Source organism: Acipenser ruthenus, chromosome 26, assembly GCF_902713425.1.
Source record: "Acipenser ruthenus chromosome 26, fAciRut3.2 maternal haplotype, whole genome shotgun sequence".
NCBI lineage: Eukaryota > Metazoa > Chordata > Actinopteri > Acipenseriformes > Acipenseridae > Acipenser > Acipenser ruthenus.
The window spans coordinates 7731482-7757352 of record NC_081214.1 but is presented as its reverse complement, the minus strand read 5'-3'; the positions used below and the strand labels follow the sequence as shown (position 1 = coordinate 7757352).

The following is a 25871-nucleotide window of genomic DNA, read 5'->3' as shown; positions in this document are numbered from 1 at the left end:
ATTAATTTGGAAGCGTTTTTGTAAACTGCCGTTGTGTTTTGGAATGACGGAGCCGCTGGCTTTCTTTGTATTCCAGGGAGAGGGAGGTTTTCCTGGCCGGCCAGGTGCAAAGGGAGAGGTGGGAGACAGGGTGAGCAGAAATAGAGCTGGGAAAATGTAATTCAAAATTCAAAAGTAAAATGAATCAGTTGTTTATTCATTTTCTGTGGCTGAACTGACCTTCACACCCCTCAGGTGTTCTACGTACACATTTCATTGGATTTACAGCTAGTAATTGCAGCTGTATTCATTATTCAGTATTCTTTGTTAAGTTCCGGTCACAAAGAGCTCTTTCACTGACGCATTGCTTTACCTCAATGATGCAGACCACACCCTTTGACTTAGTGTCTTCACCGCCGGTACTCTGCTGTATTCTATGATTCTGTTAATAAAGTTCCATTCTAGGATTCTAGGTGGTGTCCAGTTAAAATGAACCATTTCACTGCGACGTTGTTGTAGCTCTGGATGAATCGAGAATTCAGATCTTCAATACAGATGTCCATTTCACAGTTTTCAAGCCATTGGATCTGAAATGAAATTCTCCTTCAGTTGTGCCCTGGGATGCATTGTTTATATTATCAGTAGCTGTGTGTACTGACTACGGTTCTTTCAATAGGGGCCGCCAGGAAGGACAGGGGAAGTGGGCTTGCCTGTAAGTATGAGCCAACTGTGGACAGGAGCTCCCATTACATAGTGTGTAGGTTGTCTCTTACTATAGAGAAATCATTTTGTCCAGTTTGAGCAGCCAAACCACTCAACCCAAACTGCACGAGATGATTGCTTGTTTTGACAATAAGAGACACCCGACACACATCATATTAACTTGTAGTAATTTAGCCATTCAGAGGAGATGGAGCTGTGTTGTAAGCAATGGAATTCAGAATCAGAATGCTTTGGAATGTACACGGGGAGATAATGGTCCCTCTGCAAGCAGTGTGATTGGCTGACAGTGCAGTGTTCTAATGCTGCCCATGTAATTGCAGGGAGAACCCGGGTTGAAAGGGGAGATGGGAGAGCCGGGAGAGAGAGCAGGGGAGGTGAGTGAGGAGGTGGGCTCAAGCACTCAGCTATGACATCATTCTAGCACTGAGCTATGACATTGTTCTAGCACTGAGCTATGACATCATTCTAGCACTGAGCTATGACATCGTTCTAGTACATGCCGCTGACGGAATAAACATCATAGCTTTAAACTGGAACTCGTTTGGAATGTTTGTAACTCAGAAAAGCCATTGTGGATGTTTAAACATTCCTGAGGTCTGTACTACATGTGTACATTTATGTGCATATGAAGAAATACTTTATATGGAAAACGACAAAGTAATAATGCAGTTATAAAGGTAACAATTTACATTAGCTGTCTCTAATTATTGTGTTCCTTAGTAAATGCATGTGTACTTACACATCATTACAATGTTATTATGCATAGTTACAATGTACTTAATGTGTAAATCTTTTTGTACACTACAACCCTAACTCTAAACCTAATCCTAACCCTTTTCTGATACAATTGTGTACTTACATATATTGTGCAAAAAGATTTTGACGTGGGGTACCCTCAAACTCAACCCCCGTAAATCTGAGAGCACATTTTTCCTGCAGTAAACTCCTAATCTCTTGTCTGGTTAGATCATGGTCGGGTCATTTTGAAGTGGTAGTCCTCTAGGTATTCTTTTGTTCCTCCAGTATTGACAGAGTTGTCCCGTGTAACATCTGTCTTACTTCTTTTTTCCCCCAGACATTCATTGCGTATTGATAAACTTCGTCTCTGGAAAAAGCGTTCGCAATGTGTCCGCTTCTGAAAATGAAACGCTTGTGAATTTAGCACCCCAAAAATCCTTACACACAATTTTTACAGCATGCTCTATCTTTGAACTAGTTAAGACAGTGCGAAAAGCCTTCTAGTCAAAATGTTTGTCATTGAAATTATGAAGAATGAAATACTAGTATTTCTTAATTTAGCCATATTGATCCTTATAAAAGTTTGTAATGTAATTTTGCAGTTTTCCCATGCTTTTCCAATGGTTGTACTCTGCACTACCATAGTTTACCCTGGTTTGCCATGTTTTTAATATGCTTTACCACACCTCTCTGGGCTTTACAGTGCTTGCCTATGCTTTACCATACTTCCACTGTGCTTTATTACACTTTGCTGTGCTTTTATTATGGGAAACTTTCATAAGGGTTAATTTATCATGATTTGTTTTTTATTATGCTTTACTATACCTCTCTGTTCTTTACAATGCTTCCCTATGCTTTACCAGACCTCTCTGTTCTTTACAATGCTTCCCTATACTTTACCAGACCTCTCTGTTCTTTACAATGTTTCCCTATGCTTTACCATCCCTCTGTGCTTTACAATGCTTCCCTATGCTTTACTATACCTCTCTGTGCTTTACAATCCTTGCCTATGCTTTACCATCCCTCTGTGCTTTACAATGCTTCCCTATGCTTTACCAGACCTCTCTGTGCTTTACAATGCTTCCCTATGCTTTACCAGACCTCTCTGTTCTTTACAATGCTTCCCTATGCTTTACCAGACCTCTCTGTGCTTTACAATGCTTCCCTATGCTTTACCAGACCGCTCTGTGCTTTACAATGCTTCCCTATGCTTTACCAGACCTCTCTGTTCTTTACAATGCTTCCCTATGCTTTACCAGACCTCTCTGTTCTTTACAATGCTTCCCTATGCTTTACCAGACCTCTCTGTTCTTTACAATGCTTCCCTATGCTTTACCAGACCTCTCTGTTCTTTACAATGTTTCCCTATGCTTTACCAGACCTCTCTGTGCTTTACAATGCTTCCCTATGCTTTACCAGACCTTTCTGTGTTTTACAATGCTTCCCTATGCTTTACCATCCCTCTGTGCTTTACAATGCTTCCCTATGCTTTACCATACCTCTCTGTGCTTTACAATCCTTGCCTATGCTTTACCATCCCTATGTGCTTTACAATGCTTCCCTATGCTTTACCAGACCTCTCTGTGCTCTACAATGCTTCCCTATGCTTTACCATCCCTCTGTGCTTTACAGTGCTTACCAATGATCTACCACACCTCTCTGGGCTTTACAGTGCTTTAGCATGCTTTCACTGTGCTTATTTACACTTTGCTGTGCTTTTACTGCTCTTTGCTGCTTTTATAAGGGCGTGTCACTGGCTCTGCTGCCTCTCTCTGCAGGACGAGGGGGTGCAGCAGCTCAGGGAGGCCCTGAAGATCCTGGCCGAGAGAGTTCTCATCCTGGAGCACATGATCGGCATCCACGGTGAGGGGCGCAGGTCAGCTGACCTGGGGACCTGGCTGGACCGCAGCCTGTTGTAGTTTGGTTTGGGTCCCGTAACTGTCAGCAATGGTTGGAGGTGAAGCTTTTAAAATGACCTGAGCTGTTGTAGGGAATGATGTCATCACAGTGTGAAGATGTGAGTGTGTGATCCATTGTGTAGTGGTGTACCCGACTTCGATAACACACACTCTGTTTAACTCTTTTACTTCTCTTCAGACCCCACCTCCTCAGTGGAGCCTGGCTCCGGATTGGATCTATCAGGATCCACCCAGCTTCCCAGCATAAAGATGAAGAGGGCGGGGTGGGACCACCTCCTCCTGGCTGACAGCAATCTGATTGGACAGGACAGTGAGGGGCGGGGCCGCGAGTAGCCTGCCTGGGAGGCATGCATCGAGAGCTCCGGATGAAACGGCACACATTAGCCAGCAGGGGGCTTCGCTAAAGTTGTGACAGCCCAGGCACAAAAGGGAATCTTTTTAATCTATATTGTAAAACCAAAAAATGCTTATACACTTTTTTTTTTAAATCGATTTAATCTGCGTGTCACAAATTTGTACAGTAGCATCTCAATCTGACCTGAACCCCCCCAGCCCTGGGCCTCTCTTGAGCAGAGCCTGACAGTTTGTGCTGAATTGGGTGCTGGTTTTGTGGGCTAATGTCAGTACTGGATCTGCCACATTACATTCCTGTTTGTTTTATGCATGCCAACAAAATGAACATTTATTTTTAATTTCCAATGCAAAGCCTTGACATTCATATTGTTGTCCTACTGAGCATACCACAAATATTAATATTTCCTGCCCTAAAATTGTCCAGAGCGTGTCTCTGCTGCGTTTCTTGTTTCACAGTATATTTGGCCTTCATTTAAACTTAGAGTGCCGTATTTCTGAATTAATGTGGGTTCTGGAAACTTACAGAATATCTGCAACTTGCATATTCCACTTCCATTTATAGAAACATCTAAAATGATCATCCAATTTAGATCGCACTTGGTACGGACATTCTTTATCGCTGGAGAGGCCATGGATATATATTAAACGTATGGATTTGTTACCAGAAGTTATTCAACATACTGTGAATGTATTCCGTCAGTTAGCAGTGTGCGTATTCATGCATTTCTGAAAAGTATTGCTGATATTTTTACTCATTAGTGCATTCTGATTCCTACATGTGATATTCCTGTGTAACTCTCTATCAAAACTCCAGCCGTGGTATGGAAATAAGGGATGGAAATAAGACTCCCATTGCACAGCAGTTTGATCCATTCCTGGTTTTACTATGAGTTTAATAGAACACACCTGATCTTGTTACCTATGCATTGTGGCTAATCAAGCTCATAGTAAAACCTGGAATGGGTGAAACTGCTATGCAACAGGAGTCTCCATCCCTAATTTATCACTTCAGATTTCTTCTTTATGAAAAAAAGCTCTGATTATTTCAGAAGATTTGGAAGCATAGGTCAAATACAAAGTAGTCACAAATCATTCATAATTCATCATTCAAAACTGTAAAGCAGTTGCACGTTGGAGTTATAATGGCTTTATTGATCCGGTATCATCACACTAAATCCCCAGACTGATCACTAGATGTTTGCTGTAAATATTCGGACATGACTAAGTACACGCTTTTACAAAGGGCAAGCTACGAATGGCTCATTCTCTCAGTTATGGTTTATTAAGCTCTTAGGAGATTTGTGTGAACACCCGGAAATGAGTTGCTTATATTTTTCAGATTGATGGAAATTGCATGGCATCCCCTTTCCAAAGTGAACACTAGATCTTATCCAGTGTCTGTGGTGAGGCGCTGTTCATTACGACCAGTGCTTCGGGAACACAGAATGTCCATGTTGATTTCCTATTGAAAACGAGATCACACTTTACCCCAGTGTTGCATTGCGTTCTGTGTAAGAAAGCAATAACACAGGCACAGCCAAGTCCCTTCAAACACTGAGAACTGGGTCGTCTCAATACAACCGCATGCCTTTAGGTTACTGCGCAAATAAAATAATGTATGTAAGCGATGCCTACAGGGTGCAGAGTTTATGAGGCGATATCAGTCTTCCAGGTGGATGTGCGAGAGAATGAAGGTTGATTACCAGCAAGTACACTCCATGCGTTGTTTAGTTCTTGCTGTTGTATGACAAGAGCTTTGGACTGGATTTTAAAGTAATTTCTGTACTGCTTCTGCTCTGTCTCGTTTAACCGAATCAGCCATTCTGCTGCTGCTGCTGCTGTGCTGTGCATCAACGGGAGCCTTTGTGACGATTGTTTATCATGCTGTACTTGTATCATTGTGATGAAGCTAATGGGAGCTGGTGCAGTTTCTTCACAGATGCTGATTAAGGGTTGTTAATTCTGTATATTAGGGAGTTCTGTGCCTGTTCATACTGCTTAATTACATTGGAATTTTTGAAAGCTTGCCGCAGCAGGGCCAGCCCCTATTGCTTGTACTGTAATCGCTGATGTGTACGCTTGCTGTGTAGCCTGCTTGTATGTGTAAAGCATTCTGCCGCCTTGTTTGCATATGGACTTATATACATCTTGCATTGGAGGGCAATCGGAACCCTCAGTATTGCACTGAGAAACCAAACACTCTAATAAAACCTCTTTGAGTTGAGTTTGTTATACCCTTGTGTGTCACTCTGAAATGTGTTATCGGTTTTACTTTCTAAATACGTTGGTATACCTGAACTGCAGTTATGGCAGTCGTCTGCGGTGGTGGTGGTGAATAGATCATTTCACTTGCCATTGTGGGATGGATTGCTCATTCTAACCCTTTGTGTCTATTTGAGTTTTTGAATATGGGATCCATTTCTCTTTGTGGATACAAAGATGTTTAGTGAGGTCTAAGTGATGCCACAGCTGCGTGGTCTCAGTTTGCTGTGTTTATTCATCCCACTGCTGGAGGATAGTGGGATTTACATCTTCTAAAACCATGAAAGAAAAACAGAGATTCCAAAATTGATATTCGTTTTCAATAGCCACTCTAGTGTATACACTTGTGTCTAATGTGTTCCCACCCTCGTGGGATTGCAACCGTGAGGCTTATAAAATATCCCACCCCTGTTGTGACAGTCAGCCCTGATTGGTCTATTATCGTTTGTGTTCAAAAACAATACTGAAAGGCGCAGTGCACTGCACACACATGGAACGGTTTTGATACTGGGAGAGAGTGAGGTGACTGATTTCATTGTGCATAAGTTAAAAACGAGTACCTATATTGACATTTATCATTTTCATACCTGTATATCTGCTCTGATTCCACACCTTTTATATTCTGTTTTGCTCAGTTCAGGGAGTTAAGTACAGTAAATATGCAAAAAACAGGATTTTCTTTCTTTAGTTCCAGAGCTTTTTTAACATTTATTTATCAACCTTTGAAAAAATCCTAGTTATTAATTTCTAATCGGTGCTGAATTTGGGGCAGATCTCTTTGTAAAAGCAGCAATGCACGATAAAGAGATCAGGTTACACTGGCAAAGGAATCCGTTTGTTTACACCTTTTGTTAGTACCAGGGATGTAAACTGTCACTATCTCCAGACAGGAAGACTGATGACATCACTTCCTGCTCAGTCCTGGTCCTTCTCCTCTCCGTGGGTGATGACGTAGCACAGGTTCTTGTAGTCGAGATTTCCGGAGACGTCGGGGGGGAACGCCTCAAACATCTGCTGGATCTGGAGAAGAAGGAAGGAGGGCAAAAGTGTCAAAGATATTGCTAAATTGAGCCATTCTAATATTACAATGGCTCACATGCTTAAGAACCTGCGACCCCGCTTGGATAAGAACTGTATTCTTACTTTAAATACGTATTAGACCCGAGACATAAAAGATCTATAATAAATATGCCTCACAAGGTCTGCTGTACCTGGCGTTCATGGATGGGTTCTCAAGAACTTCAAAGTTTTATCAACAGAATTGCTCTGATGGTGCTCTTACCTCCTGCTCACTGAATCTGTCTGCTTTTGTCATCAGCATTGTCTTGATACTGCAAAAGAAGATGCAATTGCTTCATAATCCATCATCTTTTCAGGATGTTTTGCTAGGGGGGTTCACAGGGGGTTGCAGTATTAACTGAGTCAAATAATAACATATACTGGCAGTGACAGTGGGGACTGGTGTAGTGGGCAGTGTTGTGTGATACATTACCGTTATGGATTGCCCAGTCAGTGAGATGAGCTTAAAAGCTCTAAAACCACAAATGCAGAGGAGCCCGGCTCTTTTGTATTGTCTTTAAGATGCTAGTTGGAGGCCATCAAACTCATTTCACTTCTGACAGTGTTTGAATCCATGCCTCCGGAGGCGAGAGGCTAGAGAATGAGCCCACTGTGTCCTTTAGCCCCCTGCTTGACTACAAGGAAATGAATGTGTTCAGTTCCTGCTCCAGCATGTTGAAATACTCCGGTAGCTGTGCAGACCATGCTATCGATGCACAGACTTGCACCGTTGTGTACTCACTAATCACTATTGATGTGACCTATGGCGTCAGGGTCAAGATCTTAAATGCATTCATGATGGTCTCCTCTGGATCGCTTCCTAAGGGAAATAGAGATTACGTGATATGCAGTCACAGTCCTTTACTTTCACTGTAGTTTCCAGGTGAAAGACAAACATTAATGCTTGCTTGTGTACAGTACTGCTTTAGTAGCCTCTTTAAACTGCTTCAGGGACAAAATCAATGACAGCTGATTTACACAGCTTGTGTTGGTCTTTCAGTCTGAGCATGTGTAGATGAATGCTCATTCTCATTTCACTCCTGTAGATGCTTGTAAATGGAGTGCTCTCTGCGGGATCCTCAGTCTCTGCACTCTGTGCTGCATGCTGCTGTACCTTCCCAGAAATTCCTTACCCCTGATAGAACTTGGAATTGGAATTGGATTGACTAAACCGTACAGACAGGAACCTACCTTTGAGCTTCTCTCCAAACATGGTGAGGAAGACGGTGAAGTTGATCGCTCCAGGGGCCTCGTTTACCATGTCCTCCAACTCCTCACTCTTCACATTGAGACGTCCTGCCAAGCACACATCCAGATTAACCCTCCTTCGCAAACATAATACAATACCAGACAAGTACACAAACACATTATAAACGTGCTTTGAACCAACATTTGAAGATAGCACAGGTGATTGTTGGTACAGAAGTGAAGTTTTTAGAACAGACTATTTTTCAAGATTCCTCGAGATCTTAAAGAGAAACTTGGTACAGGCATTAACTATCCCAGTTATCTTAACTATTGTATTCTTCTCCGTGCTTAGATTCACTTTGTATATCTAGTAATCACATCCTGGTGAGTTTTTAAAACGTTTAAAGCACCTCTGTGTCCTCTTTAGAGCTCTCAAACATGTCTACTCTCTGAGTCCACCTGGTACACCAGTGTAACCATTAACCTGTCCCCCTGCAATACTCTGCCTGTAAAGAGCATTGCAGGGGGACAGGTTAACGGCTACACTCTGGTGTACCGGCTGTACTTTGAGAGAAGACATGTTTGAGAGCTCTATAAATGCCACAGGATGTGCTGATTGAAATAGAAAATGTACAAAGTGATTCTAAGCAAGAAGAAGAGAATGTCAGTTGAGATATGTGTGATATTCCCGAGCTGTGACTGTGATTACCCAGCGCTGCGAAGGTGTCTCTCAGATCCTCTTTGGTAATGAATCCATCTCTGTTCTGGTCCATAATGGTGAAAGCCTTGAGGAGAAGAAGAAACACCAGGAACTCTCACTACACCCGCAGGATTGACATTGTCATTGTCAATATAGACGGAGGAAGAAATTTTAAACAGGTAGCTATTTAAAAAACTACATAAAATGCAACCACATACCTTGGATATTTATAACTTCGAAGGTCATTTTAATTTGGTCCCATTATTGTCAAATGATTGGCATGAGGAAAGCCATACAAGCTCAAAGCAATCTCAGAGCCGGGTAAAGGCAGATTCAGGGAAGATTGTAACTCAATATTGAAGCAAACAAACAATTCAAATTACCTTTGAGGGTGGAAAAGAAGCACGGTATTAATATTCGGTGGTACTGGCAGGGCCACAGGCCACTCACCTCTTTAAACTCCTGGATCACTGCTCAAACATTGAGAACACATTGGAGCTGGCCCCCTCCGCCTTCTTCTTCGCCTTCTTAGGTGACTAAGGGAGGAAGGAACAGCGCAGGTTAATCGTGTAACTAGAACTGCTACCAAAACATAATGTGTGTGCACAGCTATGTACTGTACAGCTAGGGCCAAAAGCTCTGCATCATCTAGAATTTTAGGATTGAGACATCATTTAAAAACTAAAAAACTATATGAACTTTTGTTTAACATCTTTCAATCAAAGAAACTACAAAATGATATCGCAAATGTCTACCGGAAGCCATAATAGTTGTACAGTATTTCATGTTAGATTTCGAAATGTCACATTTTTCAATTTTTGTTAGTTTTTCGTTAAGTATATGGGAAATTACAAATCAGTATTTAATTCGATATGTTAACGTAACATTATTCAGCAGGTTTCATTCGACTTTAAATGAGTTCATTCTATAGGGTGATACCAAACTTTTGGCCATAACTACCAGTCTAAAGAAATACTATACAGCACGTCAATGGCAGAATTATGAGAAGTCCTAAAATACCATGATGAAAAGCTTGTACACTTAGAGGGATCCTCTGTTTGTTTTTATACTGTAAATCCAAAACATATGAGGAAGGTTTCTTATTCAGTGCAATACTATTAAATCATTATTTGTAGGGCTCTATTCTTTCATAGTAGAAATGGTTATTTCACAGTATAAAAATAGGTATTTCAACATATTTCACGATTATAACACAATGAAAACATAAATACATGTAAAAATAACAACAGACACATTAAAAGTCCCCTTCTTGTACTGACAGAGCGATCTTTAGCAGAAATATTTCCGATCTTTGCTGCAGCTGGTGTCTTTTTCACTGAAGATATTTTAAAGAAATCGTGGAGCTCTAGGTAGTGTGTGTTCAATCACAGCAGCTGCCAGGTTCCCAAATGCAGTGTAACAGGTAGTGCATCAGGCAAACTGATGGATTTATTTTTGCGTTTTTCAGAAATGGGAAGTTTCACAGGGAACTATATGTTACACAACAATGGGTGCATTTCATGGAAATTGTGAAATCTGTGATGACCGTGAAAAAAACACAGCCTTACTTATGAAGTCCCAATACTGCAAAGAATTTGAATACACTGCAGAATACTGCAGTACAGTAAGGAAAAAACCTGTAACTTTGCACTTTTACTGCAAAATGTCCATAGCTGTACTGAAAAAAAAACTCCAGTAGAAAGTAACTGAGGTCAATTTCAACGATCTAGGTTAACAGCCGCTGAAGGCATCATCCTAAAATTGCGTCTACTCTACTTGATGTTAGGGCATGTTTTTAAAGGGTTTTCTCAAGTCTGAAATGCAGTCCTATTTTTTTGAAAGAAGAAAAGTTAATTTTGCAAAACTAGCACTAACCTACTAAGTAATATCATTCAAGTTATTTTAAGCACTCAGGTTTCATACCCTCTGCTGTTTGCTTGGTTGCATTACTGCAGTAAATGTAAGTATAATGTAATGAGAATTTTTTAAAAATAGAAAAAATAGGCTGTCAAAATGAATTTCAGTTCCTGTGGGAGCTGCCCTGCTGCCCATTGTGTTGTGCTTGCTGCTGCATCCGTTGAGTTTTCAGTACAGGGAAGCTCACCCAGATGTTGAATGTGTATGTAGCAGGGTAGCATTGCAGTCAAGGCTGGACAGTGGCAGGAAAGCAGATCCACAGACAGAAGCTGCAGTTTCAAAGCGCTGTTACACACTTGTATTCAACAAAAGACACAAAAACAAAGAAATATGGCACATGGGCCAAAATAAAAAGGTTTTTAAAAAAAATTAAAAATACAAACACTACTGTTTAGGATAGGCATTCACCTTCATTCACAACTCCAACCGCACAGCACAGCACAGCACAGCACAGCGCAGCGCAGCACAGCACAGCACAGCACAGCACAGCACAGCACAACACAGCACAGCACAACACAACACAGCGCAGCGCAGCACAGCACAGCACAACACAGCACAGCACAACGCAGCGCAGCGCAGCGCAGCACAGCACAGCGCAGCACAGCACAGCACAGCACAACACAACACAGCACAGCGCAGCGCAGCACAGCACAGCACAGCACAGCACAGCACACAAACTCACCTAAACTCCTCCACCAAGCAAAGGATTTGACTTGCTTTTTAGAGATGTGGCCATTCCCCAATTAGCACTCAATTAATTAATTGGGGAATAGCTACATCCCCCACGTGTATTCGGCAGGGATTGATAAAAAGCACCCCCCCACCCCCACACACTATTTACACCGCCCTGCCACAGTGTAATAATCAAATCAGTTTTATTATTTAACTTCTTATTTTACAGCTTTACTTGGAATGTTTTTTTGCACAATGAAAGCTGTAATATACAGAACTATGCATAAGCATATTGACAGTTACAGTGACTGTCTATATAATTGTGACGGGGTACTGCCCCGTCTTTATGATCATGGTTGGGACTGGCAGGGAGGGGGTTAAAATTCCTCCCTGCCAGGAAAACATGTGAGAATGTGGCTGGAGCCCTAATTGACTAATCAGTAATTATTGAATAATTGGGCTCCAGCCACAGGGAATAAAAGCCAGGGGAGAGGCCCTGGCTGGAGAGAGAGTTGTAGAGAGAGTTCTGGAAGGAGAAGGAGTGTTTTGTTTGTGCTGTGTTTTCTGTTCCAGTGAAGGCAACGCCCAGCCTGGAAGCTTTATTTGTAAGTTTTGTTGTGTTTATTTTGTGTTTGAAACCTTTTTGTTTGGCCCTTGTGCCTATCTATTTTGTATTTTTTGTTTATTAAAAACTTTATTTTGAACTTAAAACTGTCTCTGAGTCTCAAACCTCGGTCAATCCTGTCACAGTTGGTGTCAGAGTGGGATAGCGCCACCTGGAGGCTCAGAGCAGTCATTTTTTTTTTTTTCTTTTTCCTTGAATTTTGGGAGTTTTTTTTTTAAAGAAAAAAGAAGAGAAAATGGGGAAGAAGAGCAGACAGCGGCAAAGGCAGGAGATGCAGCAGCCGAAGAAATGTAGGCTGTTGCAACAACAGCCACCCCAGCTGGAGGACCCAGCGAGCCTCTTCCCGTGGTGTTCCTGGTGCGGGAAGGAGGATCATCGGTGGAGGTCCTGTCCAGATGGGCTACCAGCTGACTGGTGTGGGTACTGTGAGGTGGATGGCCACAATTGGGCAGGATGCCCCCACAATCGGGACCAGGAGCAGCTGCAAACCCCGTCCTCGGCAGCCACCCCACCACTTCCTACATCACCGCCTTCACCACCATCCCAGGAAATATGGGACTGGTTGATGCACCCTGAGGCGGACCTCTTCCACGACCTCCCCATAGTTATCAACACGCTGTGGCGTCGAGATGGGGGGAGGTGGGAAAAGTGGGAGGAACAGCATCACCCGGCATCCTTCGCAGAGCTGGCCTTGATGGTCGTTAATTACCTGGCGGTAGATATGGGAGATGCCCCAGTCATTCCAATAAAGAAGGTGGAGCTGTCGTCCCGAGAGCCAGAGAGGGGTGAGCTGTCGTCCCGAGAGCCAGAAAGGGAGGAGCTGCCGTCCCGAGAGCCAGAAAGGGAGGAGCTGCCGTCCCGAGAGCCAGAAGGGGAGGAGCTGCCGTCCCGAGAGCCAGAAGGGGAGGAGCTGCCGTCCCGAGAGCCAGAAGGGGAGGAGCTGCCGACCCGAGAGCCAGAAGGGGAGGAGCTGCCGTCCCGAGAGCCAGAAGGGGAGGAGCTGCCGTCCCGAGAGCCAGAAGGGGAGGAGCTGCCGTCCCGAGAGCCAGAAGGGAAGGAGCTGCCGTCCCGAGAGCCAGAAGGGGAGGAGCTGCCGTCCCGAGAGCCAGAAGGGGAGGAGCTGCCGTCCCGAGAGCCAGAAGGGGAGAAGCTGCCGTCGCCCAGAGAGGGGGAGCCGCTGCCGTCGCCCAGAGAGGGGGAGCCCGAACGTCCACAGCCCGAGAGGGAGGAGCCCGAACGTCCACAGCCCGAGAGGGAGGAGCCCGAACGTCCACAGCCCGAGAGGGAGGAGCCCGAACGTCCACAGCCCGAGAGGGAGGAGCCCGAACGTCCACAGCCCGAGAGGGAGGAGCCCGAACGTCCACAGCCCGAGGGGGAGGAGCCCGAGCGGGAGGAGTCGGTGCGTCCACGGCCCAAGCGGGAGGAGTCGGTGCGTCCACGGCCCGAGCGGGAGGAGTCGGTGCGTCCACGGCCCGAGCGGGAGGAGTCGGTGCGTCCACGGCCCGAGAGGGAGGAGTCGGTGCGTCCACGGCCCGAGAAGGGGAAGCCCACAGGCCTAGGGCTGAAGGGACCCGCAGGGGAAGAATACAGGCTGTTCCCACCTCCACCGCCAGCAGAGGGGCAACAGTCGGAGCTGTCTACCCCTCCACCGCCAGCAGAGGGAGAAGAGCTGCTGTTTCCGCCTCTGCCAGCAGAGGGAGAAGAGCTGCTGTTCCCGCCTCCGCCAGCAGAGGGAGCCGGGCCGCCGTTCCCGTCTCCGCCAGCAGAGAGAGCCGGGCCGCCGTTCCCGTCTCCGCCAGCAGAGGGAGCCGGGCCGCCGTTCCCGTCTCCGCCAGCAGAGGGAGCCGGGCCGCCGTTCCCGTCTCCGCCAGCAGAGGGAGCCGGGCCGCCGTTCCCGTCTCCGCCAGCAGAGGGAGCCGGGCCGCCGTTCCCGTCTCCGCCACCAGAGGGAGCCGGGCCGCCGTTCCCGCCTCCCGAGGGTCCGCTGCTGCTGCCGTCGCCTCCCGAGGGTCCGCTGCTGCTGCCGTCGCCTCCCGAGGGTCCGCTGCTGCTGCCGTCGCTTGGGGTCTTCGGGGATCCTGCATCGCCTGGGGTCGCTACACTGTGGCCGGAGCCCCACGGAGGGGAGTTGCTGACCATGAAGAGGGGGAGGGAGGTCAGGAGACCAGCTCCCCCAGCTGCACTTTCGCGGCAAGATGGTGTGTGGCCGGAGCCCCGGAAGAGGGAGCTGCCGGCCACGAAGAATTGGGTGGTGCCGGACGTCCCACCATGGCCACCCCCATGGACACTGTGCTTCCCCCTCTTCCGGGACTGAGACTGAGGGGGGAGGTGGCCATTTAGGCCATGTTGTGCTTGGCACAAGGGGGGGGATATGTGACGGGGTACTGCCCCGTCTTTATGATCATGGTTGGGACTGGCAGGGAGGGGGTTAAAATTCCTCCCTGCCAGGAAAACATGTGAGAATGTGGCTGGAGCCCTAATTGACTAATCAGTAATTATTGAATAATTGGGCTCCAGCCACAGGGAATAAAAGCCAGGGGAGAGGCCCTGGCTGGAGAGAGAGTTGTAGAGAGAGTTCTGGAAGGAGAAGGAGTGTTTTGTTTGTGCTGTGTTTTCTGTTCCAGTGAAGGCAACGCCCAGCCTGGAAGCTTTATTTGTAAGTTTTGTTGTGTTTATTTTGTGTTTGAAACCTTTTTGTTTGGCCCTTGTGCCTATTTATTTTGTATTTTTTGTTTATTAAAAACTTTATTTTGAACTTAAAACTGTCTCTGAGTCTCAAACCTCGGTCAATCCTGTCACAATAATATACGATGCTAATGCATTTACAGTGACTGTCTATATAATATGACAGACAGAAAGGCAGGCAGACAGACAGACAGACAGACAGAAAGGCAGACGGAGACAGACAGACACACACACACGCAGACAGACAGACAGATAGATGCCCCTACCATATTGATGTGGTATTTCTTGTCTCCACTTAGCAAAGTTTCCCGTCAGTCAACCAAACAAAGCACACGAGCCTCCTCAATATATACACATTAACACAGCCAGGGCTAAAAATAGCCCTGCTCTGAGTTTAGACAATAGACCTCAGAGTGGAAAAGAGATAACTGTTTGTAATGCCAGGCACTCGAGGCATGCGTTGGGGGGGGGAGGGGGGGGGTTGACAGAAGAGCTATATTGGGGTGATGGGGGGCAGGGAGTCAGTGACAACAAACAAGCAGGCAGTAGCTAAGGGCTTCTCTGAGTTCTTGTGATGCAGGAATTGCTGTCTAGCGTTTGACTTGCACTGTTATGTGAAGTGTCAATTACACTTCCTAGTGTGAGATTGTAATCTGTAGCATAGCATTCCACAGTCCATACAGTGGTGTGGCGCAGGGTACATCAATACAGTGCGTAGTAACCTGTGGATTCTAATTGTATTGCAATCACTGACATTAACAGCGGCTGGGGTTTGTATGTTAATGATGGCAATGCTGTCCCTTTAGTGCCTTTAAAAGGCGAAACGTTCTTGTGTTGAATATGTTTGGGTTCTTTACATTTAAACTTGAATCTCTGTCCAATGGTCTAGGTCGGACCGTGTGACCGCGTGGCAAAGTGGTTTACAGTGTGCAGGTGTGGATGTGATGTAGTGCTTAAACAGATGACAGACAACAAAGTTCACAGTCCAAACAATCCTTTGTTTTAATAATTGGGTCATTTGGCGACTGTAAATATAATCCCTGGCAATACACAGCTGTGTAAGTACTGCACAGTGAAACCTCAGGGTTCAGTCCCGAAATAATAAACACGGTATAAACACACACAGAACACAAACACGATCACAAGTCCAAAGTGAGTGCTTTGTAAGTGCGAGTGGTGAAATACAATTTATTTGTGAGCAGTAGTGCAGTGCTGTCCAGGCTGGTGCTGGCCTTTAGCGACCCCCCCTGGTACGTGTTAGCCGCCTCACAAGAACAAACGAGTACAATTAAAACGATAAACAAACAAACACGAAACACTCACGGTTACTCTATGGTCCTTCAGTGGTTCTCTCGTAACCATAACAAAGGAACAGTTCTCTTTACCACATTCCCTTTTGTACCTTCAGCCACGCCTCCTTGGTTAGCGAGTGTAATCGTGTTTCCTCCAATCCGCGATTGCCACATCACCTGTCTGCGGCGATGACTTGGTGTACTGTGGCTCCGCCCCCTTTCTAGATGGCCGACTTTCACCTTTCCCTGGAATGAATTGTCAGACCATCCAGTCCTTGGCACACTGTTCCCTTTACACAGCTCACAGGTCGGGAGGGAGACTTATAACCAAGATTCATTCTTTCTCTGTCACAGACCTACAGCTCAGGAACTGAGCATTGTACTGAAAGATATGTATATTCCGTATGTAAAAGAACCAAAAGTTTTTCATCACAATGAAATGATGAGGCTGCTCACTTCAGTACTGTAAGAACCCCCCCATGACTATAAGAGACTCCCGGGTAGTCTTTCTCAATGTCTTCTCAGTTTGCATGCATTCATTTCAGGTTTGTTACAGAAAAAGGAGTTAAAGGGATGGGGACTGTTGGAAAACATGGAACAAGTATTGAATAGCGGTTTGCTACGCATGAGGAATGACGGCTGTATTCATGTTATTTTTCTGAAAAGTGATTTAACATTGGATAGAAATTCAATGGTTTATGGTTTACTCTTTATTGAGTAACCACTATGTACATACACAGTAATTCGAGACTTTGACAGTACTGCTACTTTGAGATATTCAGTCCTGTGCCTTTAAGAGAAAACCCCGAGCCTGGTTCAACACAATATACATGTCTTCACTGTGCACAAGCAGGAGGCTGCATTGTCCCACCCTGAGTGTGCAATGTGTAACACGATCACACAAACCCCATTCCAGCTTTTACAATCCCACCTGTCTATTGTCCCATTGGTAACACAGCCCTCAGCTTGTATTGGCATGTACCCTGCTGTTCTTGTATTAGGAGGTTAAATGTTTCTGCTCTCAATGTCACGCACCACTTCTGAGGAAATATTTCTGGAGTGGATTACAGACCATTAGCAAATCAAAAGAAAATGCAACATTTCAGAGAGGAATAAAACTAACCAGAAACTGCTTGAGACAATAATGACAGTGCTGCTCCTTCCTGCAGCAGTTTTAAAATGAGAGTTTATTTGACGTAAAAATATAATTTTACTGAAACTGCAAGTATGAGTTGCCCCCCTCCCCCACCCTTTTTCCAGGCCCTTAAAACTGCTGGAAAGTCAAATTATACAGCACTGTGTGCAGAGGGGGGTTGTTTTCTACAGCACTGTGTGCAGAGGGGGGTTGTTTTGTACAGCACTGTGTGCAGAGGGGGGTTGTTTTCTACAGCACTGTGTGCAGAGGGGGGTTGTTTTGTACTGCACTGTGTGCAGAGGGATGTTGTTTTGTACAGCACTGTGTGCAGAGGGATGTTGTTTTGTACAGCACTGTGTGCAGAGGGATGTTGTTTTGTACTGCACTGTGTGCAGAGGGATGTTGTTTTGTACAGCACTGTGTGCAGAGGGGGGTTGTTTTGTACAGCACTGTGTGCAGAGGGATGTTGTTTTGTACTGCACTGTGTGCAGAGGGATGTTGTTTTGTACTGCACTGTGTGCAGAGGGATGTTGTTTTGTACAGCACTGTGTGCAGAGGGATGTTGTTTTGTACTGCACTGTGTGCAGAGGGATGTTGTTTTGTACTGCACTGTGTGCAGAGGGGGGTTGTTTTGTACAGCACTGTGTGCAGAGGGATGTTGTTTTGTACAGCACTGTGTGCAGAGGGATGTTGTTTTGTACTGCACTGTGTGCAGAGGGATGTTGTTTTGTACTGCACTGTGTGCAGAGGGATGTTGTTTTGTACAGCACTGTGTGCAGAGGGATGTTGTTTTGTACTGCACTGTGTGCAGAGGGATGTTGTTTTGTACTGCACTGTGTGCAGAGGGATGTTGTTTTGTACTGCACTGTGTGCAGAGGGATGTTGTTTTGTACTGCACTGTGTGCAGAGGGATGTTGTTTTGTACAGCACTGTGTGCAGAGGGGGGTTGTTTTCTACAGCACTGTGTGCAGAGGGGGGTTGTTTTGTACTGCACTGTGTGCAGAGGGATGTTGTTTTGTACAGCACTGTGTGCAGAGGGATGTTGTTTTGTACAGCACTGTGTGCAGAGGGATGTTGTTTTGTACAGCACTGTGTGCAGAGGGATGTTGTTTTGTACAGCACTGTGTGCAGAGGGATGTTGTTTTGTACAGCACTGTGTGCAGAGGGATGTTGTTTTGTACTGCACTGTGTGCAGAGGGATGTTGTTTTGTACAGCACTGTGTGCAGAGGGATGTTGTTTTGTACTGCACTGTGTGCAGAGGGATGTTGTTTTGTACTGCACTGTGTGCAGAGGGATGTTGTTTTGTACTGCACTGTGTGCAGAGGGATGTTGTTTTGTACAGCACTGTGTGCAGAGGGATGTTGTTTTGTACTGCACTGTGTGCAGAGGGATGTTGTTTTGTACTGCACTGTGTGCAGAGGGGGGTTGTTTTGTACAGCACTGTGTGCAGAGGGATGTTGTTTTGTACAGCACTGTGTGCAGAGGGATGTTGTTTTGTACTGCACTGTGTGCAGAGGGATGTTGTTTTGTACTGCACTGTGTGCAGAGGGATGTTGTTTTGTACAGCACTGTGTGCAGAGGGATGTTGTTTTGTACTGCACTGTGTGCAGAGGGATGTTGTTTTGTACAGCACTGTGTGCAGAGGGATGTTGTTTTGTACAGCACTGTGTGCAGAGGGATGTTGTTTTCTACTGCACTGTGTGCAGAGGGATGTTGTTTTGTACAGCACTGTGTGCAGAGGGATGTTGTTTTGTACTGCACTGTGTGCAGAGGGATGTTGTTTTGTACTGCACTGTGTGCAGAGGGATGTTGTTTTGTACTGCACTGTGTGCAGAGGGATGTTGTTTTGTACTGCACTGTGTGCAGAGGGATGTTGTTTTGTACAGCACTGTGTGCAGAGGGATGTTGTTTTGTACAGCACTGTGTGCAGAGGGGGGTTGTTTTGTACTGCACTGTGTGCAGAGGGGGGTTGTTTTGTACAGCACTGTGTGCAGAGGGATGTTGTTTTGTACTGCACTGTGTGCAGAGGGATGTTGTTTTGTACAGCACTGTGTGCAGAGGGGGGTTGTTTTGTTTTGTACAGCACTGTGTGCAGAGGGATGTTGTTTTGTACTGCACTGTGTGCAGAGGGATGTTGTTTTGTACAGCACTGTGTGCAGAGGGATGTTGTTTTGTACAGCACTGTGTGCAGAGGGGGGTTGTTTTGTACAGCACTGTGTGCAGAGGGGGGTTGTTTTGTTTTGTACTGCACTGTGTGCAGAGGGATGTTGTTTTGTACAGCACTGTGTGCAGAGGGATGTTGTTTTGTACAGCACTGTGTGCAGAGGGGGGTTGTTTTGTACAGCACTGTGTGCAGAGGGATGTTGTTTTGTACAGCACTGTGTGCAGAGGGATGTTGTTTTGTACAGCACTGTGTGCAGAGGGATGTTGTTTTGTACTGCACTGTGTGCAGAGGGATGTTGTTTTGTACAGCACTGTGTGCAGAGGGATGTTGTTTTGTACTGCACTGTGTGCAGAGGGGGGTTGTTTTGTACAGCACTGTGTGCAGAGGGATGTTGTTTTGTTTTGTACTGCACTGTGTGCAGAGGGATGTTGTTTTGTACTGCACTGTGTGCAGAGGGATGTTGTTTTGTACAGCACTGTGTGCAGAGGGGGGTTGTTTTGTTTTGTACTGCACTGTGTGCAGAGGGATGTTGTTTTGTACAGCACTGTGTGCAGAGGGATGTTGTTTTGTACAGCACTGTGTGCAGAGGGATGTTGTTTTGTACTGCACTGTGTGCAGAGGGATGTTGTTTTGTACAGCACTGTGTGCAGAGGGGGGTTGTTTTGTTTTGTACTGCACTGTGTGCAGAGGGATGTTGTTTTGTACAGCACTGTGTGCAGAGGGATGTTGTTTTGTACAGCACTGTGTGCAGAGGGATGTTGTTTTGTACTGCACTGTGTGCAGAGGGATGTTGTTTTGTACTGCACTGTGTGCAGAGGGATGTTGTTTTGTACAGCACTGTGTGCAGAGGGATGTTGTTTTGTACTGCACTGTGTGCAGAGGGGGGTTGTTTTGTACAGCACTGTGTGCAGAGGGATGTTGTTTTGTACTGCACTGTGTGCAGAGGGATGTTGTTTTGTACAGCACTGTGTGCAGAGGGATGTTGTTTTGTACTGCACTGTGTGCAGAGGGGGGTTGTTTTCTACAGCACTGTGTGCAGAGGGGGGTTGTTTTGTACAGCACTGTGTGCAGAGGGGGGTTGTTTTGTACAGCACTGTGTGCAGAGGGATGTTGTTTTGTACAGCACTGTGTGCAGAGGGATGTTGTTTTGTACTGCACTGTGTGCAGAGGGGGGTTGTTTTGTACAGCACTGTGTGCAGAGGGATGTTGTTTTGTTTTGTACTGCACTGTGTGCAGAGGGATGTTGTTTTGTACTGCACTGTGTGCAGAGGGATGTTGTTTTGTACAGCACTGTGTGCAGAGGGGGGTTGTTTTGTTTTGTACTGCACTGTGTGCAGAGGGATGTTGTTTTGTACAGCACTGTGTGCAGAGGGATGTTGTTTTGTACAGCACTGTGTGCAGAGGGGGGTTGTTTTGTTTTGTACTGCACTGTGTGCAGAGGGATGTTGTTTTGTACAGCACTGTGTGCAGAGGGATGTTGTTTTGTACTGCACTGTGTGCAGAGGGATGTTGTTTTGTACAGCACTGTGTGCAGAGGGATGTTGTTTTGTACTGCACTGTGTGCAGAGGGATGTTGTTTTGTACAGCACTGTGTGCAGAGGGATGTTGTTTTGTACAGCACTGTGTGCAGAGGGGGGTTGTTTTGTAATGCACTGTGTGCAGAGGGATGTTGTTTTGTACTGCACTGTGTGCAGAGGGATGTTGTTTTGTACTGCACTGTGTGCAGAGGGATGTTGTTTTGTACAGCACTGTGTGCAGAGGGGGGTTGTTTTGTACAGCACTGTGTGCAGAGGGATGTTGTTTTGTACTGCACTGTGTGCAGAGGGATGTTGTTTTGTACTGCACTGTGTGCAGAGGGATGTTGTTTTGTACAGCACTGTGTGCAGAGGGATGTTGTTTTGTACTGCACTGTGTGCAGAGGGATGTTGTTTTGTACTGCACTGTGTGCAGAGGGATGTTGTTTTGTACAGTGGTTTTGCGTAATGTGTAAATACTCTTTTATTGTATTGTTGGTACACTATGTCATCCATGACTTCACAATCCGCAATGAAAATATGAAGGAGACAGCCAGTGTCTTCATCAGTGCCCTGCTTGTTTAACGAGTCTAATCTTCAAATCCTAAATACATACCTCACTAGCCTCCAGCCACACTGATCAAAGTGAATAGTACTTCAAACAGGACATAGGAAGTTCACTGGAAAGTAACTTAAAAAAAAAAAGTTACAAACAAATCATTTTAGACTGTATTAACCAAAGACTAGACATTAATGTTGGTGTCGATTAGAAATCTGAACTGGATCCTGTCCCACTGATTCAGATTAGTAAGTCTACCCTCTTCTACATGGATTTGCAGAACTCTGCTAGCCTGTGCTTGACCGTGCTCTCTTAGTCTCCCTGGTAATTCACAGTCCATTGCTGTAATGGGACAGAGGTAAGTGATGACAGTGTGTGAAGGGAACTCTGTCTGTCTGTCTGTCTGTCTGGCTGCTCCCGTGTTTGTCTGTCTGTCTGGCTAGCTGCTCCCCTGTCTGTCTGTCTGCCTGTCTGTCTCTCTGTCTGTCTGGCCATCTGTCTGACTGTCTGTCTGCCTGTCTGTCTGTCTGTCTGTCTGTCTGTCTGTCTGGCTAGCTGCTCCCCTGTCTGTCTGGCTGGCTGTCTGTCTGTCTGTCTGTCTGTCTGCCTGCCTGTCTGTCTGTCTGTCTGTCTGTCTGTCTGTCTGTCTGGCTAGCTGCTCCCCTGTCTGTCTGGCTGGCTGTCTGTCTGTCTGTCTGTCTGTCTGTCTGCCTGCCTGTCTGTCTGTCTCTCTGTCTGTCTGACTGTCTGTCTGCCTGTCTGTCTGTCTGTCTGCCTGTCTGTCTGTCTGGCTAGCTGCTCCCCTGTCTCTCTGTCTGGCTGGCTGTCTGTCTGCCTGTCTGTCTGTCTGTCTGGCAGGCTGGCATTGTGCTCGTGCGGGAGCTCTTGCCCATGTTCGATGTGTAGCAGGTCTTCTAGAAACAATAGAGACCCTGGAGTCGGTCCAGGGATCACATTACCTTCTGAACAACAGGCTGGCATTCACAAACTCAACCCAACATGCATGGAACCCTGGACTCGCTTCCACACCCCCTCACAATTGTATCGGATTATAGCCATATTCCCACCTCAGCCACTGACTCATTGTGTGACCCTGAGCAAGTCACTTAACCTCCTTGTGCTCTGTCTTTTGGGTGAGACGTAATTGTAAGTGACTCTGTAGCTGATGCATAGTTCACACACCCTTGTCTCTGTAAGTCGCCTTGGATAAAGGCGTCTGCTAAATAAACAAATAATATTCAATCTAAAATGTCTATAGGGGGTTATGAGTGTATGGTGAAAGTTTGGTGAGGATTGGTGCTAAATTAAGGCAGTTATCATGTTCACCATGTAGAATGTGACGCACAGACAGACGCAAGGAGTGCATGAGTGTGGGCAGCAGTGTGGAGTAGTGGTTAGGGCTCTGGACTCTTGACTGGAGGGTCGTGGGTTCAATCCCTAGTGGGGGACACTGCTGCTGTTCCCTTGAGCAAGGTACTGTACTGAGATTGCTCCAGTAACTGTATAAACGGGTAATTGTATGTAAAAAAATAATGTAATTGTATATAAAAATAATGTGATATCTAGTAACAATTTTAAGTTGCCCTGGATAAGGGCATCTGCTAAGAAATAAATAATAGTAAGGGTCCCTGTTTTTAAAACAGGGATCTTAAAAAATGAGGAATCAGTGGGTAAGATGGAATGCAACTTATGTGTCTGTTTTTTACACATTTTAAACTTTTTATCTAATCATTTTACTTCAGAAGAAAGCTGCTTCTGTGATGCGACTGCCAAAACACAAAGTACTTTGTTGGAGTTTAATCTCAAGATGGATAGCTAGGGATCGTTTTCTAACATTGCTGGTGTGTTTCACACAGAAACTGGACTGCACTTTAACATGCATTGCTCAGTAGCATGTGGAACTGGACTTGAACTTGGATCCCCAGGGCCCAGACTCCCAGCCCTGAAGAATGTCACCAGGCAGCCGGGTTAGTCATTGTTTCATCTCCTGCTCCCCAGAGGTCTGCTTAACAAGCTTGATGACAGCCAGTTAACAGGAGTCAGCCCCCATCAATCCCCTCCCACCCACCCACCCCGTTCTCAAAATAACCTGCTAGCTGTGGCAGGGCCTGAGGAAAATGAGTTTTATGGGATTACCAGACTAGCGCCAAGCAGTCAGGTGTCCACAGTATAACACCACAACTGACAGATGGTAGCGGTAGCAAAATACATCAGGTTTTGCACTTCCATCAGCTACATAGATCTGAAATGTGCAGTTTTGAAATAAAGACATTATAGCACTGTCACAAAGACGGCCAGAGTGGGTGGTGTCAGACCAGACAGGAATTCAAACAAAGAGACGGTGGTTGTGATGAGCTGAGTGCAATGGCTGCACTCAGCGTTTATTAACAAATAAAAGGTTTGAACAACGGAATACAAAACAGGACACGGCACTTGACGCCAAAATAAACAGACAGACAAAACGACTGACACTAAACAAACGGTGCACGGACAGACAAACAGACACGGTGAGAACAAACACTTTATGTTTACGATTTTACTTATTTTAACTCTCCTCTCTCTCACCCGTTCTCCTCTTCCGAACACCCAACCCCGACTGACTAAAAATGTGCCTATTTATACTGTTGTGCTGGGATTCAATTACTAATTAATTATTCACTTGAATCCCAGCACGTGAATTAATTCTGTGCAACCCCGTGCTCGCATATTATATTTAACCAGCATGTGAAGTGATTTGTGCTCTCCTCGTGCCTAAATACAAATCTACACTTTTTAAATATACGTGAAACACAGACCCGTTTATATCCCGTGTACCAATGACTATACACCAACATTAACATACGCACGCATATACACAACACAGAACACACAAATGCACACAGGGGCGGGGCACTTTGCCACATATACCCCCCCTTGTGCGCAGCACACATGGCCTCAACGGCCACCTCCCCCCTTAAATACCCAGCAGTCCCGGCCAAAGTCTCGGGCTGGGAAGGGAGGCTTTAGTGGGCCCATGGCTGGACATGCTGTCAGCTCCCCTGCCGGTAGTGGCACGGCTGACAGCATGCTGGTCCCGTCCTGCAGCGAAAAAGCTGCGGGGGCAGGTGGTCCCCCGACCTCCCCCTTCTTCATAGCCGGCAGCTCCCTCCTGTGGGGCTCCGGCCACAAGAACTCCTGCAGCGAAACTGCTGCTGGGGAAAGTGGTCTCCAGACCTCATTCCCCTTCTTCGTGGCCGGCAGCTCCCCTTTCTGGGGCTCCGGCCACCGTACTCCCTGCGGAGGTACGGGCAGCAGAGGCAGCTCCAGCTCCTCTGCTCCAGGCGGTGGCGGAGGCAGAGGCAGCTCCAGCTCCTCTGCTCCTGGCGGTGGTGGAGGCAGAGGCAGCTCCAGCTCCTCTGCTCCTGGCGGTGGTGGAGGCAGAGGCAGCTCCAGCTCCTCTGCTCCTGGCGGTGGTGGTGGCGGAGGCAGAGGCAGCTCCTGCTCCTCTGCTCCTTGCGGTGGTGGTGGCGGAGGCAGAGGCAGCTCCTGCTCCTCTGCTCCTTGCGGTGGTGGTGGCGGAGGCAGAGGCAGCTCCTGCTCCTCTGCTCCTGGCGGTGCTGGCTCCCTCTGCTGTGGCGGCTGGGCATGTGCGCGCCGTGCTGCCTTCAGCAGCATAGCGAGAGGCTGCTGGGGGACACCAGCATCCTGCCCTTCTCCCCCCCAAAAATTTTCAGGGGGTTGAGCCTGTAACCCCTCCCCTTCCGGCTCTTGGGGCTGAACCAGCAGGCATTTTCCCTCTGCTGGTGGCTTGGGTCCCAGGGCTGTGGAAACCCCGACTTGCCTCCCTTTGGGCTGTGGACGCACCGACTCCTCCCTTTTGGGCTGTGGACGCACCGACTCCTCCCTTTTGGGCTGTGGACGCACCGACTCCCCCCTCTTGGGCTGTGGACGTTCGGGCTCCCCCCACTCAGGCGTAGGACGTTCGGGCTCCTCCCACTCAGGCGTAGGACGTTCGGGCTCCTCCCACTCAGGCGTAGGACGTTCGGGCTCCTCCCACTCAGGCGTAGGATGTTCGGGCTCCTCCCACTCAGGCGTAGGACGTTCAGGCTCCTCCCGCTTGGGCTGTGGACGCTCAGGCTCCTCCCGCTTGGGCTGTGGACGCTCAGGCTCCTCCCATTTGGGCTGTGGACGCTCAGGCTCCTCCCATTTGGGCTGTGGAGGCAAAACCAGCAGGCATTCACCCTCTGCTGGTGGAGATGGGGACAGCAGGTACTCACCCTCTGCTGGTGGAGATGGGGACAGCAGGCATTCACCCTCTGCTGGTGGGCCTGCTACCTGGGCTGCTGTTCCTTTTATCGTTGCCTCCAGGTAGCTGAGGAGAAACTCCACACCTTCCTCCAAGGTGT

The 25871-nt window shown here is 46.6% G+C and overlaps 1 protein-coding gene and 1 pseudogene across 5 annotated transcripts in view; one reads left to right on the top strand and one right to left on the bottom strand.

Moving 5' to 3' along the window:
• The window catches only part of LOC117430387 (collagen alpha-1(XXVI) chain-like), a 58730-nt gene extending 52793 nt beyond the window's left edge, over window positions 1–5937 (top strand). For 2 of the 5 annotated variants that reach the window (XM_034050379.3, XM_034050378.3), the window contains exons 10-14: window positions 77–130; window positions 656–691; window positions 1023–1088; window positions 3219–3303; window positions 3538–5937. In XM_034050379.3, the coding sequence (XP_033906270.1) occupies window positions 77–130; window positions 656–691; window positions 1023–1088; window positions 3219–3303; window positions 3538–3692 (396 nt within the window). In that variant the 3' untranslated portion in view covers window positions 3693–5937. The remainder of the gene's footprint in view (window positions 1–76; window positions 131–655; window positions 692–1022; window positions 1089–3218; window positions 3304–3537) is intronic. The other 3 variants (XM_034050380.3, XM_059000866.1, XM_059000865.1) reach the window with 3 other exon arrangements.
• Window positions 5938–6669: 732 nt separating this feature from the next.
• Window positions 6670–9419, bottom strand: LOC117430558 (myosin regulatory light chain 2B, cardiac muscle isoform-like; annotated as a pseudogene).
• Between the last annotated feature and the right edge of the window lie 16452 nt (window positions 9420–25871).